Source organism: Aspergillus tanneri, assembly GCF_003426965.1.
Source record: "Aspergillus tanneri strain NIH1004 chromosome Unknown AapTan_7_pilon_pilon_pilon, whole genome shotgun sequence".
Classification (NCBI taxonomy): Eukaryota; Fungi; Ascomycota; class Eurotiomycetes; order Eurotiales; family Aspergillaceae; genus Aspergillus; species Aspergillus tanneri.
In genome coordinates this window covers 718,300-734,673 of record NW_022984634.1, presented here as the reverse complement: position 1 = coordinate 734,673, position 16,374 = coordinate 718,300, and the positions used below count along the sequence as shown (strand labels likewise).

Sequence of the window (16,374 nt, the reverse complement as noted above, 5' to 3'; positions counted from 1 at the left end):
CGTTATTTGGAGTGCCTTATCAGTGGTTAGACTGCCTGCATCTTGAATAAACTGCCTAGCCACCTCTTTCTTGTCCTTCTGGTACTCATCATCTGCCTGACGTCGATGAAGTTCATCCCTTAATAAAGCTATTTGCTGCATAGAAATCTCATTGCCTTTCATAGCTTTATCGAGCAAAGTATCAGCAGTTTGTCGATTTAACTGATAAAGATTATAAGGTGTTTTCCCCAAGTAAAATGATTGGTTGCTGCCTGAAGAAGATGGCGGAGTTTTTAACTTGACTTTTAGCTTTGACATCACAGTTGAAGAATTAAGAGGAATAAGGCCAGTAGCTTTAAATCCACTTAATATATTTGCTGATAACATTGCTTTTAAGTAGACTGATAAATAGATAGATAGAAAATCTACCTTATTAATAGTTTTTATACCGCTATTCATTATTTCTTGCACTTTTTGCCCATAAAAGCGCTTTAAAGGTGCAAAACAGCTAACATCAAGCGGTTAAAAAAGGTGAGATGAATAAGGAGGCATATAAAGTGGAATAATTAAATGTTTCATGTAATATTAATTAAATTCAGCAGTTGCATAGCTCCCATGGCTATCTAAAATAAGCAATCGATATTAACCAACAGTGCGGGATTTTGTATGCTTGTTAAAAAATTCTTGTAGCTATTCTAGTCCCAGATTATTATTAGTCCAGCCATTCTCGCTCTGACTTAATCGATAATCTTTAGGTAGAACAGAATACCACTGAGATTAATGTTTTTTTCCAGCAAAAATAATCTAGGGGGGTAAAACCCAGCCGCTTCCTCCAACAGTCACAATTAATGTAACCCATTCTCTATTATCTGGTTGGATTAATCTAATACTAGATTTGCGTGTTTACGTACCACAAACAACTTTAGCTGCTAGTGTCACACCTATTTGGAAGCCAGTTTTATCCATATTGTAGATATCTTGTTCTAAAATACCATATTTTTAAATAGTGTTTTAAACCAATTAAAACTAGCCCTAAATAACCTGCAGATCTTCACACTTCGCCCGCTGGTAGTCGTATCGACGATTATATCTTGATTTAATATTATTATGGCGTGCAATAAATCGACTAACTTATTTATTACTAACTAGGTTTGAGGTAGAGGTCTGGGATAACAACGAAGCTTTTTAACGTGCAGATATTAAAAGTCCTGCAAGATATCAAACTTGGGAGTTCTGTAGTAGTAAACCACGCTTATACATATTAATAATCCATCTTTTTAATGTTTCTTCTTCAAGATTGGATAATTTTCAACTATTAGCAAGCTTTTCCTTGCGGGAAGTTATTCTATTAAGTTAATGGCAGAGAGTTTTTCTAGGCACATCAAATGCCTTAGCACAGGCAGTTTTTGATTAAAATTGGCCATTATTCCATGTATTAATAGCCATTTGCATCCTTTTATCTTTAGAAATGGCACTCATTTTGAAATTTTTATAATATCGATCACATGACTAGAAAAATTGAGATGTTGAAGTTTTTAAAAGGGGGGGAAGAAAGCGGGCCATTCGGTGTCCGGCTACGTTATGTATGGCGGCGGAATGCTCCAGCATCATCGACGGCCAATGGGGCGAACAGGGCTGTAGGTACAATAGGGAAACAGGTACCATAGGCCCGAGAAGTTAAATAATGGCTTTTGATTGCTCAGTTATCACACCCCCCAAGTACTTCGTATGCAAGTCAGCATGTAAGTGCATCCTCATTTTCAACCAGGATACCATGTACAACCATGGATATTCCCTACACTTGCCTCTGAGTGATCTTCAGAATCTGATCATCTCCGCCCATCGTCCGGCCAGGTCCCAGACTCGGCTTCGCTTCATCTAATCTGGGAAAACATTTCCCTCGCACACCCAGCACTTCTTGATCGGGCCTAATCACCTCCAAATTATATCTCCACAACAGTATAGCCAAGAAGGCGAGAACATGGTGTCTGCCGGTAGTTCTGCCGCTGCACAAAGTGGTGCCTCCCTCCGAATCCGCGGAACTCTACTTTCCGCAGGAGCGACTTGTTTCGGAGAAACCGATAGCAATCGAACGTATGCATATGCGGGCCGAACGCCTCCTCGTTCATCATAGGTGCAATCTCTTCTCGAATCTGATTGACAACTGTTGGGTTGTTCAATAGATGGGCAATCATCCACTATGAAATCACAGTGACATTTGAATTGAGTCTGCAAGCCGATTTGATTCAGTTACGTTATGATCAGAACATGAGAGAGCCTTGTTGAGAAGATTTACCCCCAAAGAATAGTAAAGACGATGCCGGCAATGTCTCGATCAGATAGCCCTGCATGCCTGTAGTCATCATAGACTTCCTTGAATGCGACCGACCCCGTCCGCTGTTCCGCGGGCAGGGAATAGTATTGAGTGAGAACGCCAACAAGACGATCTCGGAGCCGCGTTGCACGCTTGACCAGAACAGATGGGAGTTTGTACGAGACCCGCTTGAGGATTGATCGGAGGTTTGGCTCTAGCTCGAGCAGCCGTGGACCAAAAAATGATGAAATCTGGGCATCCATTATCACGTCTCCGCATAAGCATTCGAGAGAAACGACCTTGATCTCAGGGGTCGAGCTGAGGATGCTTTTTTAATAGAAGGAATCCCATCGCAACGTGTTGTTCACCCAAAGCAATGAGTTGACCATGAATCGGTGCATGTCATCTGGTTGCGTGAACTGCTTATGCAGTAGAGCTATTCCCGTGTGCGCAGCTATCATCTGTCTTGGGTTTGGGAAGATCGAGACGTAGCCCTCGGCGGGGTCCGCCATAGGATCGCCTTGCTCTCGCGCGAAACTTGAGCGACCTCCTCATTACAGATATCTGGGCAGCCGTTGTAACCATCACAATGTCTTGCCCGGCGATACGCAGGGTACACAACCGGTGGTTGAAGGTTTTTTTTGCCCGTAAAAATAAATCATTGGAATTCCGAAGAAAGAGTAACTATAACGTGACCTAGCCCGTTAAAGGGATTCAACTAGTCAGTGTTGCTCGTGCGAGACATACTGGGCAACCTACCTATGTCTTGCAAGTGTCAGCGGACAGCCAGGGATTGAAATATATTATGGATCTTATACTTCACATGATAGATCATTCACTTACATGGAATCCAGTATGGTAGGTATTCCAACTGGTCTCGATAAAGTCGCGGGGAGATAGTAAAAGCCCATAGTCGCTATAGCAGCAGCACTATCAGCGGGAGATAGATTAGACAATGAAGCTCTGTTTCCTGGATAATGGCCATAAAGCCCTCCTGAAAATTGATTAACATTTTCTCTCAAGGTTTTCCGATCAGGGAGCTTGTCCTTGTCGATTGTTGAGAAGAGGCTTATACACACCCGCCGTGATAGTTGAACAAGCCATGTTTCAGATTTTACTTTTATTTCTGACTGCGGCCCACAAGCAGCTATTACCTGAGAGGGAAAATGCACTTCGCAGATGCATAATGGAGGCAAACTTGCTATATGTTTGGGGTCGAAATGCGATAAACTGGCCGCTTGCGTGTCAGGTGGACCTACAGGGACCAAAAGACCAAAAGAAGGGAATGCAAGTCCTAGACGACCCCCAGATGAACCGAGCAGGGAGATATAGTGTTTCCCACCCACACAGGAAGAACAAGCATTGTCGCGCTGATCCCCTAACTGGCTGCTGAGCCTTATCGATCCCGGTCCTTTAGTGCGGACGGTTGCTTCCACTCCAGTCATGCCATTTCCGGATGGATATTGGGCAAGCCAACGGCGTACCCAAGATACTTTGGTAAGCCCTAGACATGGTCCTGCATCTTCCCCCCTCAATTTCTTGCCCCGTCTCCTCTTCTTTCAACTTGCTCACTTTTTTCCTTTTCCCAATACCTTTCAACTCCCCCTGCCATTTCTTCTCTCTCTTGCTTTAAGTACACTCACGTCTACTCAGTTATCGTTATGTTCCTGCAACTCCTGGGCCTGCTAGCCCTCGCATACCTGGTTTGGGGTCTAGTGACGGTGGAGATTAATTACCGTCGCGCCTCAGCCATGGGGATTCCCCTAGTGCGTCTCTATGTCGACCCTCAAAACTCGCTCTGGATGGTGTTCGAACCGATTGTCTGGCCGTGGCTCGAACGGCTGCCGATCAACTGGCGCAATTACAGCTTCGGTCGCTACTCTCGCCGGGGATGGTATTTCGCCGACAGAGGGGAGTCCCACCAACGCTATGGTCCCATATGGGCCATCGTCACCCCCCGGGATATTTACATTAATGTCGCTGACTCGGAGGCAATCCACGATATCTTCCAGCGGCGAGCGGATTTTATTCGGCCTAGTAAAATGTACAGTATGTCCCGACCCAATAATTTTCTACTTTAACAATGTTTGTTTTCTGACTATTCTGGGTAATAGAGGTACTTGAAGTTTATGGACCCTGTATCTCGACCGCAAGTTGGGTGGACTGGCCACGTCACCGGAAATTCCTGGCCACTCCCTTTAACGAGAGGGTCATGTCCTTCGTGTGGGATGAAAGTGTCGAGCAAACCCGTCACATGGTGGATATCTGGACTTCGTCCTCTGATAATAACAGCCAGATTCCCAGCGTGGCAAAGGATACGCGTACCCTCTCGCTAAATGTTCTTGCTGCCACAGGATTCCGCAAATCAATGCCCTTCCATAGTAGCGCAAGCAGCTGCCGCAGCAATAAGAACACCGTGGATAAAGATGACCGAAACGAGTCGGTTGGCTACCGTGATGCGCTCCAGACCGTACTAGATAACTGTATTCTACTGATGTTAATACCGCGGAAATGGCTCACACTTTCATTCGCCCCAAGGTCGTGGCATCAGCTCGCCAAAGCTGCCGATGATTTTCAACAGTACATGGTCCGCATGCTGGATGAGGAGACCAAGGCATTGAATAAGGGAAAGGCTGGCACGGGCGGCCTCATGACCTCGTTCGTGCGGGCAATGGACCTGAAGCAGAAGGAAGACGCTCAGGGCAAAAAAGGGACAAGCGGCTCCCCGCCAAAAGGGCTCGCAGTCGACGAGATCTTTGGTAATATCTTTGTTATCAACTTTGCTGGTCACGATACAACTGCCAATACGCTGAGTTTTGGGGTGCTTCTTTTAGCTGCATATCCAGAGATTCAAGATTGGGTGGCCGAAGAACTGCATGCTCTTGACGACGACATTAAAGGTCACTACGCCGATCTTTTCCCCAGACTGAGTCGCTGCAGAGCTGTCATGGTATGTCTAACTAATTTTTGCTGATATTTGGATTCTATATGCTTACTGTTCTTTAAAGCTCGAAACCCTTCGGCTCTTCCCGCCTATTATGTCCTTGCCTAAGTGGACCAGCGATCAGCCTCAACAGCTGAAAGTGGGTGAGAGAACTATAATTGTTCCTTCTAACGTTGGGGTACATCCAAGCCTTCTTGACATGCACATTCACCCTCAGTATTGGGAAGATCCTATGGCCTGGAAACCCTCGCGATGGGTAACAACAGAGGCAGCGATAGGTGTAACCGAACAGGTTATCTCCCCACCACTGTGCAAGTACTTTCCATGGTCGGACGGACCCCAGAATTGCCCCGGGAGTAAGTTCTCGCAAGTAGAATTTGTAGCAGTGATGGCCAGTCTTCTTCGGGGCCATCGCATATACGCTATCCCGAACCCCGGAGAAACTTTACAGGAGACACGCGCAAGGGTTCTCGCTACGACGAGGGATGTTGATATGCAGCTCCTTCTGCGGATGAGAGATGCAGATCAAGTGCGCTTAACGTGTCGGCGGGTTTAAAAAGGCAGAGGTGCTGTATGCTTTCTGAGATATATTGCAGTGATAGCTATTAGAGGAGACTATGCATGTACCCTATTAGACTTGGATCTAGTAGATAAATAATACCTATTTACCTGCATTCCTATTTATCTAGTTACTTCTCTTACTGCAGCCAGCCCTGCAGGATCTCCATTATGTGTAATTGAATATTAGATTATGTTACACCTTTATCATTTATTTTTCTAGACTGATACTCTTTCAATCTTCTTGTAGAATTACTATAGCTTTAGATCTATCTGCTCCTATATTTGGACTTCTAAAGGCCCTATAGTCTTATCTACTATCAGACACAATTAGAACTTCCATATGAAAGCAGTTTAACAATTATATTCTTACCATCAACTATATATACTAATTCAATGATATCTGGTCATTCACCTATCCACTCTACTTCAATAATAGCCATTCTCGCGCCAGCTGGCACTGACATACCGAGACTTACCACGCAAAAGAGTACCGTTACTACACGTGGTATCGGAGACTTTCTGCTTTTAGGTGTTACAGATGCATGTAAGATGCGGTCAGACCGGGCAATATAGTAACCCCGGTCAATGGCACTATTATTACACAAGGGTCTAATGCAAGGCTCTATTGCATTCCTTCTCAATCCACCACTGTACGTCTGTTCCAATTAGATAATAATATTGCTAGCCAAAGATGAAATCAAAGAAAGCCAAGAGAAGGCCGGTGAATCTGACAGTTTATTTCTAAGGGCGCTCCTTACAGGATCTCTCAGTTGGCTCACCGGATTTTTTCAGACAATATAGTGCAATGCTTGGAACGCTGCGTTTGGACTCGCAGCCTGAGTTCGTCGAGCGCGCAGATGGCGTGGCTTTCAGCCAGATGGGATGCTTGTTACCTCCTCATTCAGCATGTGACCAGTGTCGGTTGAAGAAAGTATGTCTTTTGTGGAACGCGTTTTAATTATACAAACAACAGATGGAGAGTATTGACAGACACAGTTAAGATGCAGCGGTCAGAGGACAGGCTGTAATCGATGTAAGGCGAATGTCACCACATGCACATATTAAACGCTGGAAAGAGGCTACGGTACCGCGCAGGAAATCAGATAACTGTCGATGACAGCCAGGCAACAGGGTCTTATCCAGCAGCGATACCCCAGTACTAGTGCTACCGGCATCTGAATCCTCATCTATGTTAGGAAGTAGGAAGACCTCGTCATTAAGGCCTACTACTCCACAGTTTACTGATGAGTAGAGTAGCATCGTATCGAATATGATGGCACAATCCTCTTTGCCCGGCTTGGACCGCGACACACTAACCAACTTGCTTCCTCCCCGGATGGAAAAGACAGCCTCCCTATTTACTCAGGTTTCTATGCCAGCACTTGACTTCGGGGAGCTCATTCATTGGCACTGGAAGTGATGAGCCGTCGGTCCCAGGCAGTCTAGGTGTGTCCTGTAGTCTAGAGATGGATATATTTAGTTTGAAGAACAACATACGGTAGGGAATATAGCTTCCAGCAGTCCCAGTAATAAGCATGGCGCTGTCTTTGGCTGTCTAGTAACCATTGTACATATTCTAGAAGAACTAGAGAACAAAATGCGTAGCTTATACGCTGAAGCCCTAGATATGGTGCTGGCCTGGCACAAGGATGCCTACAAAAACTGCAGGATCATTCTCCACTACAATAATTACAACACGCGTTCGGACTATATCATTCTCTTGACTATCTTGCGTGAAAAGCTAGCTACTGTGAACGACAAGGTCATTACTATATACCCGCAACAAAAAACACAAAAATCCCCGGAGTATGTTCGTGGGTGACTACCAGATTAAAAGACCGAAGGAATGGTCCTATGTTTCAGGCATTAATCTGGCTCCAGCTTCAGAATCTGTGGTCGCTAATCCAAGGAATGAATTCGATCGCCTACAACGCTATTATGAGCACGCAACTGACCATGTTGCAACATACGGAACATGGAGTAGCGAAAATGATGGAATAATAGACGAGTTCTGACATTATTTGCGGGCAAACTTGATTTACATTTTGCAGATACCAGGAATTCTAAAATAAAGCAGAGATAGTGCTGCATTTTATTTTTTTACTCTCTTTCTTTCTTTCTTTCTTTCTTTCTTTCTTTCTTTCTTTCTTTCTGTCTGTCTTTCTGTCTTTCTTTTTTTATGGTTTCAGTCAGCCCACATGTTGGTCCTCGACGAATACGTCACCATAAATTTGTGCGCGAGAAGTGCGACCCTCTGGACATCAGAGCCTCTGGATGATTCCCCTGCAAGACATCAACGTTGAAATGGAACATTGTCGGGACTTTTTTTTTAATCTCTCACACCTGTTTCCTCACATCAGATCATTACTGCGAGGGATATTTCGAGTCCTGAATCCCCAGGATTTGCAGAGTTAGCGACCATAGCCGTGCCTCTTTGAACTCATCGTAGGCATAGTCTTTTACCCCTGCCACTCCTGGACTGATAGATGTGGCGCTGGCCTCTCTGCAGTCCTCCAAGTACCTGCCACCGCGGCCCTCCCAATCCTGGCCCACAGCCGCCAGGACGGTAGTGGCCGCACCTTGCTCTGGGCTCTTCATCCATTTCATAACCGTGGGATTGGCTTTCCAACTCTCCTGCATCTCCTGGGGGATGTATTTTTGCAGATTTGTAAAAATCCCCCCAGGCATTACACTCAGCGCGTGCAGTCCCTGGGGCCCATAATAACGGTCGATATAGTTGGCCATGTATATCTGGGCTAGCTTACTTTGACCATAGGCCTTACTTGGGTGGTAGGCACCGTCACAAGCCAGATTCCAGTCCTCAAACTGGATTTCTGACGCGTGGTGCCCGCTACTGGACACGGTGATAAGACGTGAATAAAATCCCGGAGAGGTTGTGGCAGCCTTTAGCATCGCATCTTTTAACAGCCAAAATAGCAGGAAGTGACCGAGATAGTTTGTTGCAAACTGTATTTCAAACCCATCAACAGATTCCTCTCGCGTTGGCACGTTCATCACACCCGCGTTACAGATTAAGATGTTTAAGCTGCGCGACTTGGCAAGAAACGTCTCTGCTGCGGTGCGGACTGAGGATATGGAGCTGGTGTCGAGCTGGAGAAGCTCTACCCGGCCAGACTCTAAAAAGTGTTTGCAGGCTGCTTGTCCCCTTTCCAAAGAACGTGTGGCAAGAAAAACCCTGGCGCCAGTGCTGGCCAGGGCGCGGGCAGTTTCTACACCAATTCCAGAGGAGCATCCAGTGATAAGAATAACCTATATATAGTAAAACAGCAGATAGGTTCCGCAAGAGTTAGATGCAGAGCTAAAAAGAGATATGTATAAGAGCTTCTTGCCTTTTGTTTCATCTGGCCCTGCAGGTTTTCATCGCGGATAATTTGCAAGGCCGTGGGTCGGGCATCACCGGGGCCAGCGGAAGCCTGGTGGGCGTTGGAATATCGCGACATAGTTAGGACGATAAGAGGGGACAATAAAAGTATCCCGTCTAGTCATATAATACTGATTTGTAGGGTACAAGGGTTCAATGGGGGTTATATCAAACCATGCCTGAGCAACGGACATGATCGACCACTGGTAATTATATACGAACTCTCCGCAAACTGTAGTCATAGTATTAATAATAGGGGTGCTTGACTCATGGGCGAACTGCAAATGACAGCTGTCTGAGGCACTAACTGAAAGTAGAAATCCGCCTATCCGGGATCAGGCTGACTGCTAACTTATACCGTGATCTCAGGCTATCTCCACAGATCTACATATACATCCTTGCGTAGCACTAATGATTTGGTTTGGTGGCTTCGGCTGTTTTCCCAAAGGGGCAAGGAGGGCTACCGTTCCAAGAATTGTGTTCACGTAGTCATAGAGATACCAAAGAGTAATGTCTAATTCCAATGGTACATGAGCCTCATCATGGCCCGTGAAACCAGTGTCTGAATGCAAGAGTTCCAGTATCCCCTCATGTCATCTTTGTTCGCTTCCTCTCTCAAAGATTGAGCAATCCCAGAACCTAACGTGGGCGCTCGAACGGCGGGATCTTGTTCGGGCTGAAGCGCGAACCAGGGAGGTATGCTACACCATTCTTAATCTCTCGGCCTTGCTAGAAACGGCGCTATTTTCCGGGATTATTACTAGAAGTGGCGGTTGTAGAAGCGGACATTTAGAGCAGGTTTCCATATCACATGCAGATGGCTCTCTGCCTGCCAGTCCAGACCATAGTTGATAAGCTCCAAGCCTTACTGGGAAATCACCTTGGCCAGGATCTGATTTATTTCTACCATAGCGAAGCCGAAAGAACGAAATAGCTGAATTAGTATCCGAATCGTTTTGACCTTTTCTTTTTTTTTTGTCTTTGTCTCCGATTTACTTTCGTCAAAGACACCCTCGGGTGTTGACTCGCTTCTCTCACATCGGGATGTATTGGATCCAGTCATCGGTTGGGGTCAAATTTATATGGTTCCGGGAAATATTTCTCGTCATACGTGACCGTGAAAGCGCTGGTGTAGGCTTCAGTCTAGATCAGTGCAAAATATTAATTTTTATTCTCACTTGGAAAGGGTGGAGAGACATAAAGACATGGACTACGCATTCGCATCCCTTTTGGAATCCAGTATCCATCAATGTTGGAACCAGGAGATATTCGTGGAAATCTCTGAGAGCCCGGAGGATAGATCCTGAGTCCCTCCTCAATGACGGCATGAAGGTAAGGCAATGTTGCGCTGAGCCTTGAGGTGTGTTGATTTCGTGGTAAGACTTGTAATAACGCCGGAACAGTATCTGATAGTAATATGATTTTTATACTACTAACTTTCTTCCGGGATATTAGTACCTATTTTGCCGTTAAAGGCCAACACAAAGGATACCACTCAATAGAATAAGGTGGAACAATATTTATTTAACCAACGACTTTTATGTGTTTCAAAGATTAATATACTTAAATATTAAAGATCTATCGAGTTGGTCTATCTTACTGTTGCGTGACTAGCTTATAATATTTTTGTAATATTCCTTACAGGTGTCGGTATCGAATGACAATTTAATATTAGTCATGATATCTGCCAATACTGCCGTGGGAAACTTTAGGGTCTAAAAATAAGTTGGCCGTAATGGTGCGGTAATAATGCCATAAAAGAGGGGTAAAACGAGCTCCCCTTACACCTAACAGGAGAAGCAACCTAATAATCCATAATAATAATCATTAGAATGATCATATGTTGATGAGTATAATCAAGAAATCATCCAAAATAATCGTTTAAGCACCTTTTCAAGGTTAGTATCTGTCATATAATATGGCCGTTGGTGGACCAGATCATGTAACTAGATCGGGAAACCACCCCCCCCCCCCAAACGGAGCACACAACAAAAACAACAAGAAGAATATAATCAAGAAGAGCCCAACCAGCTCAATCCATTCAAATAAGACCTTTTCGCTAACCATACCCTATTTCCTCTTCGGGACTAGCCGACAGTATCTAATTTCCTATTCGGTACTAGCCTGATATCCGAGAACATTATCTGTCGAGGTGCTACATCCAAGATCCCCCACTCAGGCACGGAACATAGTTGTTCCAGAGCCGGGGATCAACATGACTCCTGAAGGTAGACTAGCGTACAATACACAACCTTCAACATTATCGATAACGTCACCTGACTGCGGAGGTACCATTGGCCAATTCCAGTAATTTCTTCATTTCTTTTGATATTTGATCTACGGAGTATCTATATAGGTACATGTATTCTACATCTTCAATCGCATCATCGTAATGCCCTCCGATATCAAACGAAAACCCCTCCCCTCTCCTCCCCCATACGATGACACCGGCGTGTCCTGTGGCGTCGTCACTGCTCCCCCTAATCTCCATCCACCATCGCGTGCCACGGTGCCTGCGCATACTCTGCCTCGATATTCCAGCCATTCCGACCTGAAATCTCCCGATCTCTCCCTTCCGCCAGTCCGGCGTGCTGCCACTCATATCCCCCCACCGACCGCTTCTTCTCCCGGCCCTTCTCCCACCGCCCCATCCGGTCCGTCAACTGTCCAAAAAGCATATGGCGAAGCTCGCCATTTCCTCGGCGGTCTCATCACCCATCCCACCGAATCTAACAAACACTATACTATTCTACGACACTCCCACGGCGTGATTTTCTACCGTGGCAGCACCACCTCCGTCGCCGTCTCCATATTCTCCGATTCCACCCTCCCGACTGACCGCACCCTCTGGCTCCAAAACAAAGGCTGGACAGGCAAAACCGGCATGCGCACCAAGGCCCTCCTCCGTCTCACCAATGACTGGCTCAACGTGACACCATCAATGCCTCTACGCGCTGACCAGGTTCCCCCGGCCGACGAACGTGCCTGGCAGCGCGACATCGACAAGTTCCGTCGGAAGAATACCTCCGGACGAACACGCACCCACTCCCTTCGGGAAACCGTGGTATCGCGCATCCCCGCCGAAGCCGGCGACGGATACTTCCAACTCGTGCTGTGCGCGGGACCCAAGAAGAAAGTTCTATGTACCAGTCCGGTCTTCCGCGTGCTGTCGACTTCAATGAAACCCAGTTCCATCCGCGGCGCCAGTCTTAGCACCCTGCCCTTGGAAATGGGCGCCATGGTCATGGAAATCTATGCGCAGGCCACGGTTAATCGTGTCATTGGACCCGTGTCATCGGCCATTGAATCTCGGATCGAACCCCTCCAGCCTGTTGGTATCAAGCAAGCGGCGACGAAGGGTGCTTTTTCCACCAGCGGCGTAGGAAATCGTGTCGCTGAGTGGGTGAAGAATGGTTCCGGGGAGAGGACGGCCCCACCACCGATGCGGGGTCAGTTCCAGACCATGGAGTCTTTCGATCTGGGCCCTGAACCACCGTTTCCAATAGACTTCAAGTCCCGTGCAATACCCCAGGGGGAAAAGGAGTTAGATGTCCGCTTCTCTCTCGCCAAAATTCCCGATTCAATTATCCATCAACTCCATGGCTTCTTCTTTGGCTGGGCGCGCTGCGTCGATCCCCTAGACCAACAGGCTCAATGGCACCCTGCCATCGTATCCATCCGAAACATGGACCCTTCGCAGCAAACAAGAGTTACTATATCCCATACAATGATGAAAACCTGCACTCTGCGACTCCTGGACGCAGACCGGCCCCTGACACAGCCACAGACTCAGGCCCAATTCCAACCCAAGTTCCAAATCCGTATCATGGGTTTCCTCCGTCCTGATATCCCGCCCCCAATCAGGGGAACAGAGAAAGACCTCGCTTCCCGAGAAGAAGCTACTGAGACAGCGTACCTCGCTGAAGTATGGGATGCGTCATATGCGCAGGCCGCACTGGATCATCCGGCCTGGGCGCCGGGTATCGGGAGCGCTCCATCGCCGGAGAACGCTTCCTGGATCGATCGCACGCGAGAAGGGTATCAGAGTACGCGCATAAGGGGACAGAAAATGGTGGAGAATGTCCCATTGCATTTGCTCGGCATTCGGTCGGCGGCGGCGGAGATGCGCGATAAACAGGTTGCCGTGAGTGGGTTTTATATTGTGCGGTAGAGGACTGTATTATATTGGTTTGTATAGTAGAGTATAATAGTATATATAAATAATAATGTCTAATTAATTATTCAATGGGTTTTTGCCTGGGAAATTTTGACGCATTTTATGAACAGATATAGCTATATTTAGTGGGGACAAAGAAGAATAAGCATAATTAATCTTCAATTTTCTGGCATGGATTAATATTACCGCTATTCTCCCCTTAATGACCGAGATAGTAGGATTGTGTACAAGGCAGAATTGAGAGAGAAGAAGAGAAGCAGTCTCTCGCTGATGCGCAGGTGGTCACGTGCTGAATAGGAGGCCTCAGGCAGTACATTGCAGCATGTGATTTCCCATACATACTAAGCTATTTGTGGAAGAGCCAAACTAAAGCACATGCTTTACAATATAACCTTGGGCCTATTGTAGAACGTGCATATCTATGTGTCATAGTCTGTTATCGGCTGAATCTCCCCACCGGAGAGGCTTAACATCCGACTAAAAGACTCGTGGCAGGAGCTGGGGTCGATTTCCCCGATTCACCAATGGCTGCACTTCCCGGGCATTCCATTACATAATGGCGAAATAAAGTGGTGGAGATTCTGGAGAACAGAGATTGATCCATGCATTCTGAGACCATGGAGCGACTCTATCAACCATTGGACTTCAGATTTATATCACTATTCATCCATTGGAATCTCTCCCTTTATCTCTGCCGTCATAGTCTTGGAGACAGCGGTATACTCCAGTCGTGTTCCGGACAGAGACCGGTCCAATCCCGGTTCCAAGCCCTGTTGGTATGGGACGAACCGATTGGCTTCCTGCCATACGAGAATCCTCAACCACGGACCGATTAAATTGGGGGAATTCATGGCGCTTGCGATAAGCTTCAGAGGAATCCGGTCCGGTGGCCGGTCCGGTAGGCTGGGTACGATTTGAGCTAACAGAGGTAGCCAAGGCAAGAAGTGAAAAGAGTGAAAAGATAAGAGGGAGAAAAGAGACTATTATCGTATCTGTCTCTTGTCTTCTGCTGCATTCTGATAAAACTTGGCCGACATAGTCCGGACCTCCTCTTCCTATCCAAACTCACGGGTAGCATGATAGGAGAAAACACCAGGCACACTAAAAAACTAAGGAACTAAGAACGCCACCACGTTCCCCGCATCCTCTTATCATCCTTGGCTGTCCAACCAGACACGAGATCAATGCGTGCTTCTCCTGGCTCTGATCCTGCATCGCAACCCTGTCCGTCCTTATAACGTCCCCGCCGTCCTTCTCTCCTTCCCCTCCATTTCATTCCTCCTCCATCTCACCATGGCTCCCGAGAAATCCATCTCCCCGGCCCCCTATGTGGTCGAAACAGCCCCCGATGTCAAGGCCGGCACTATGCAGGCCATGGTCGAGGCTGACCTGCTCGACGAGCGATATAAAGTCACCCAGCGCGGGCTCAAAAATCGCCACGTCCAGCTGATGGCGCTGGGAGGCACCATTGGGACCGGTCTCTTTGTGGGTTCCGGTCAGGCGCTGAACATTGGCGGCCCTCTGTCGCTGCTACTGGGCTACATCTTCATTTCCGCGCTCGTCTACGCTCTTGTCACCGGTATCGCAGAAATCGGTTCCTACCTGCCTGTCCACGGCGGCACGATGAGTTACCACGGCTTCCGCTATGTCTCGCGCAGCCTGGGGTTTGCCATGGGCTACCTCTACTGGTACTCGCTGGGCATCCTGGTGCCGTACGAGGTCGTCGCCGCATCCATGGTCATCCAGTACTGGAACTCAGGTGTGCACCTCGCTGTCTGGATCACCATCATGCTGGTGGTCATCGTGCTGCTCAACTTCCTGCCCGTGCGATTCTACGGCGAGACTGAGTTCTGGTTCTCCGGCATCAAAATAATCACCCTCATCGGTCTGCTCATCCTCTCCTTCATCCTCTTCTGGGGGGGCGGACCCAACCGTCAGCGCCTGGGCTTCCACTACTGGAAGGAAAACGGCGCCATGAACACCTACCTCGTCGACGGCGACGCGGGTCGCTTCGTCGGCCTTCTCCAGTGCATCGTCAAGAGCGCCATCGCCTTCATCTTCGCGCCGGAGCTGATCATCATCTCGGGCGGCGAGATGGAATCCCCACGGCGCAACGTCCCAATCGCCGCGCGCCGCTACATTTACCGGCTCGTCTTCTTCTACGTGCTGGGCGCTCTCGCCATCGGCGTCATCTGCTCTTCGCAGGCTCAGGCCATCGTCAACGGCAGCGGTACCGACGCCAGCTCCTCCCCCTTCGTAGTTGCCATTGCCAACGCCGGCATCCCTGTTCTCGACAGCATCGTCAACGCCGCCATCCTCACCTCTGCATGGTCCGCCGGCAATTCGTTCCTCTATATGTCCTCGCGCTCGCTCTACTCGCTCGCCATCTCGGGCAATGCCCCCAGGGTTTTCAAGGCTTGCAACCGCTGGGGCGTTCCCTACCTCGCCGTCGGCGCCTCCTCTCTCTTCTCCCTGCTCTCCTACCTCGCCATCAACAACGGCAGCAACACCGTCTTCAACTGGCTCATCAACTTCACAAACACCTCCGGCTTCATCTCCTGGATCTGCTGCTCCATCGTGTACTTCCGTTTCAACAGCGCCATCGCCGCCCAGGGTGTTGAGAAACCCTACCGCTCCATCATGCAGCCCTATGGCATGTACGTCGGCATGTTCGGCGCCATTTTCCTTGCCCTCATCAACGGCTTCAGCTGCTTCTTTCCCTCTGAGTGGTCCGCTAGTAACTTCTTTACCGCTTACATTGGTATCCCCGCCTTCTTGGTGCTGTATCTCAGCCATCGCGCCGTCTTCTGGTCTGATCCTTGGGCCTGGCGTCCAACCGATGTCGATCTCCATACTGGGTTGGAAGAAATTATCGCCGCGGAGAAACCCCCACGGCCTAGGGATACTTGGTATCGGAAGTTGTTGGCTCTGGTGGAGTAGCCCGGATGTACTTAATTATATGTTTGAGTAGTTCTGATACCGTTTTATACCGTGCTTTTTAAGTTGATATTAATCAG

At 47.8% G+C, this 16,374-nt stretch overlaps 5 protein-coding genes across 5 annotated transcripts; 3 read left to right on the top strand and 2 right to left on the bottom strand.

Annotated features, from left to right (window-relative positions):
* Nucleotides 1–1,922: 1,922 nt before the first annotated feature.
* Nucleotides 1,923–2,556, bottom strand: ATNIH1004_006844 (uncharacterized protein; the record flags this gene model as incomplete). The annotated part of the gene is made up of 2 exons (XM_033571471.1): nucleotides 1,923–2,177; nucleotides 2,296–2,556. The coding sequence occupies 2 exons, from the start codon at nucleotides 2,554–2,556 to the stop codon at nucleotides 1,923–1,925; spliced, it is 516 nt and encodes a 171-aa protein (XP_033424786.1).
* Nucleotides 2,557–3,954: 1,398 nt separating this feature from the next.
* On the top strand, nucleotides 3,955–5,729 carry ATNIH1004_006843 (cytochrome P450; the record flags this gene model as incomplete). The annotated part of the gene is made up of 4 exons (XM_033571470.1): nucleotides 3,955–4,342; nucleotides 4,408–5,243; nucleotides 5,302–5,593; nucleotides 5,689–5,729. 4 exons carry the CDS (start codon nucleotides 3,955–3,957, stop codon nucleotides 5,727–5,729), a joined length of 1,557 nt encoding a protein of 518 aa, XP_033424785.1.
* A 2,433-nt stretch (nucleotides 5,730–8,162) lies between these two features.
* On the bottom strand, nucleotides 8,163–9,374 carry ATNIH1004_006842 (uncharacterized protein; the record flags this gene model as incomplete). Its single annotated transcript, XM_033571469.1, has 2 exons — nucleotides 8,163–9,068; nucleotides 9,369–9,374. The coding sequence occupies 2 exons, from the start codon at nucleotides 9,372–9,374 to the stop codon at nucleotides 8,163–8,165; spliced, it is 912 nt and encodes a 303-aa protein (XP_033424784.1).
* Nucleotides 9,375–11,572: 2,198 nt separating this feature from the next.
* On the top strand, nucleotides 11,573–13,351 carry ATNIH1004_006841 (uncharacterized protein; the record flags this gene model as incomplete). Its single annotated transcript, XM_033571468.1, has 1 exon — nucleotides 11,573–13,351. The coding sequence occupies one exon, from the start codon at nucleotides 11,573–11,575 to the stop codon at nucleotides 13,349–13,351; it is 1,779 nt and encodes a 592-aa protein (XP_033424783.1).
* Nucleotides 13,352–14,650: 1,299 nt separating this feature from the next.
* Nucleotides 14,651–16,297, top strand: ATNIH1004_006840 (proline permease PrnB; the record flags this gene model as incomplete). Its single annotated transcript, XM_033571467.1, has 1 exon — nucleotides 14,651–16,297. The coding sequence occupies one exon, from the start codon at nucleotides 14,651–14,653 to the stop codon at nucleotides 16,295–16,297; it is 1,647 nt and encodes a 548-aa protein (XP_033424782.1).
* Between the last annotated feature and the right edge of the window lie 77 nt (nucleotides 16,298–16,374).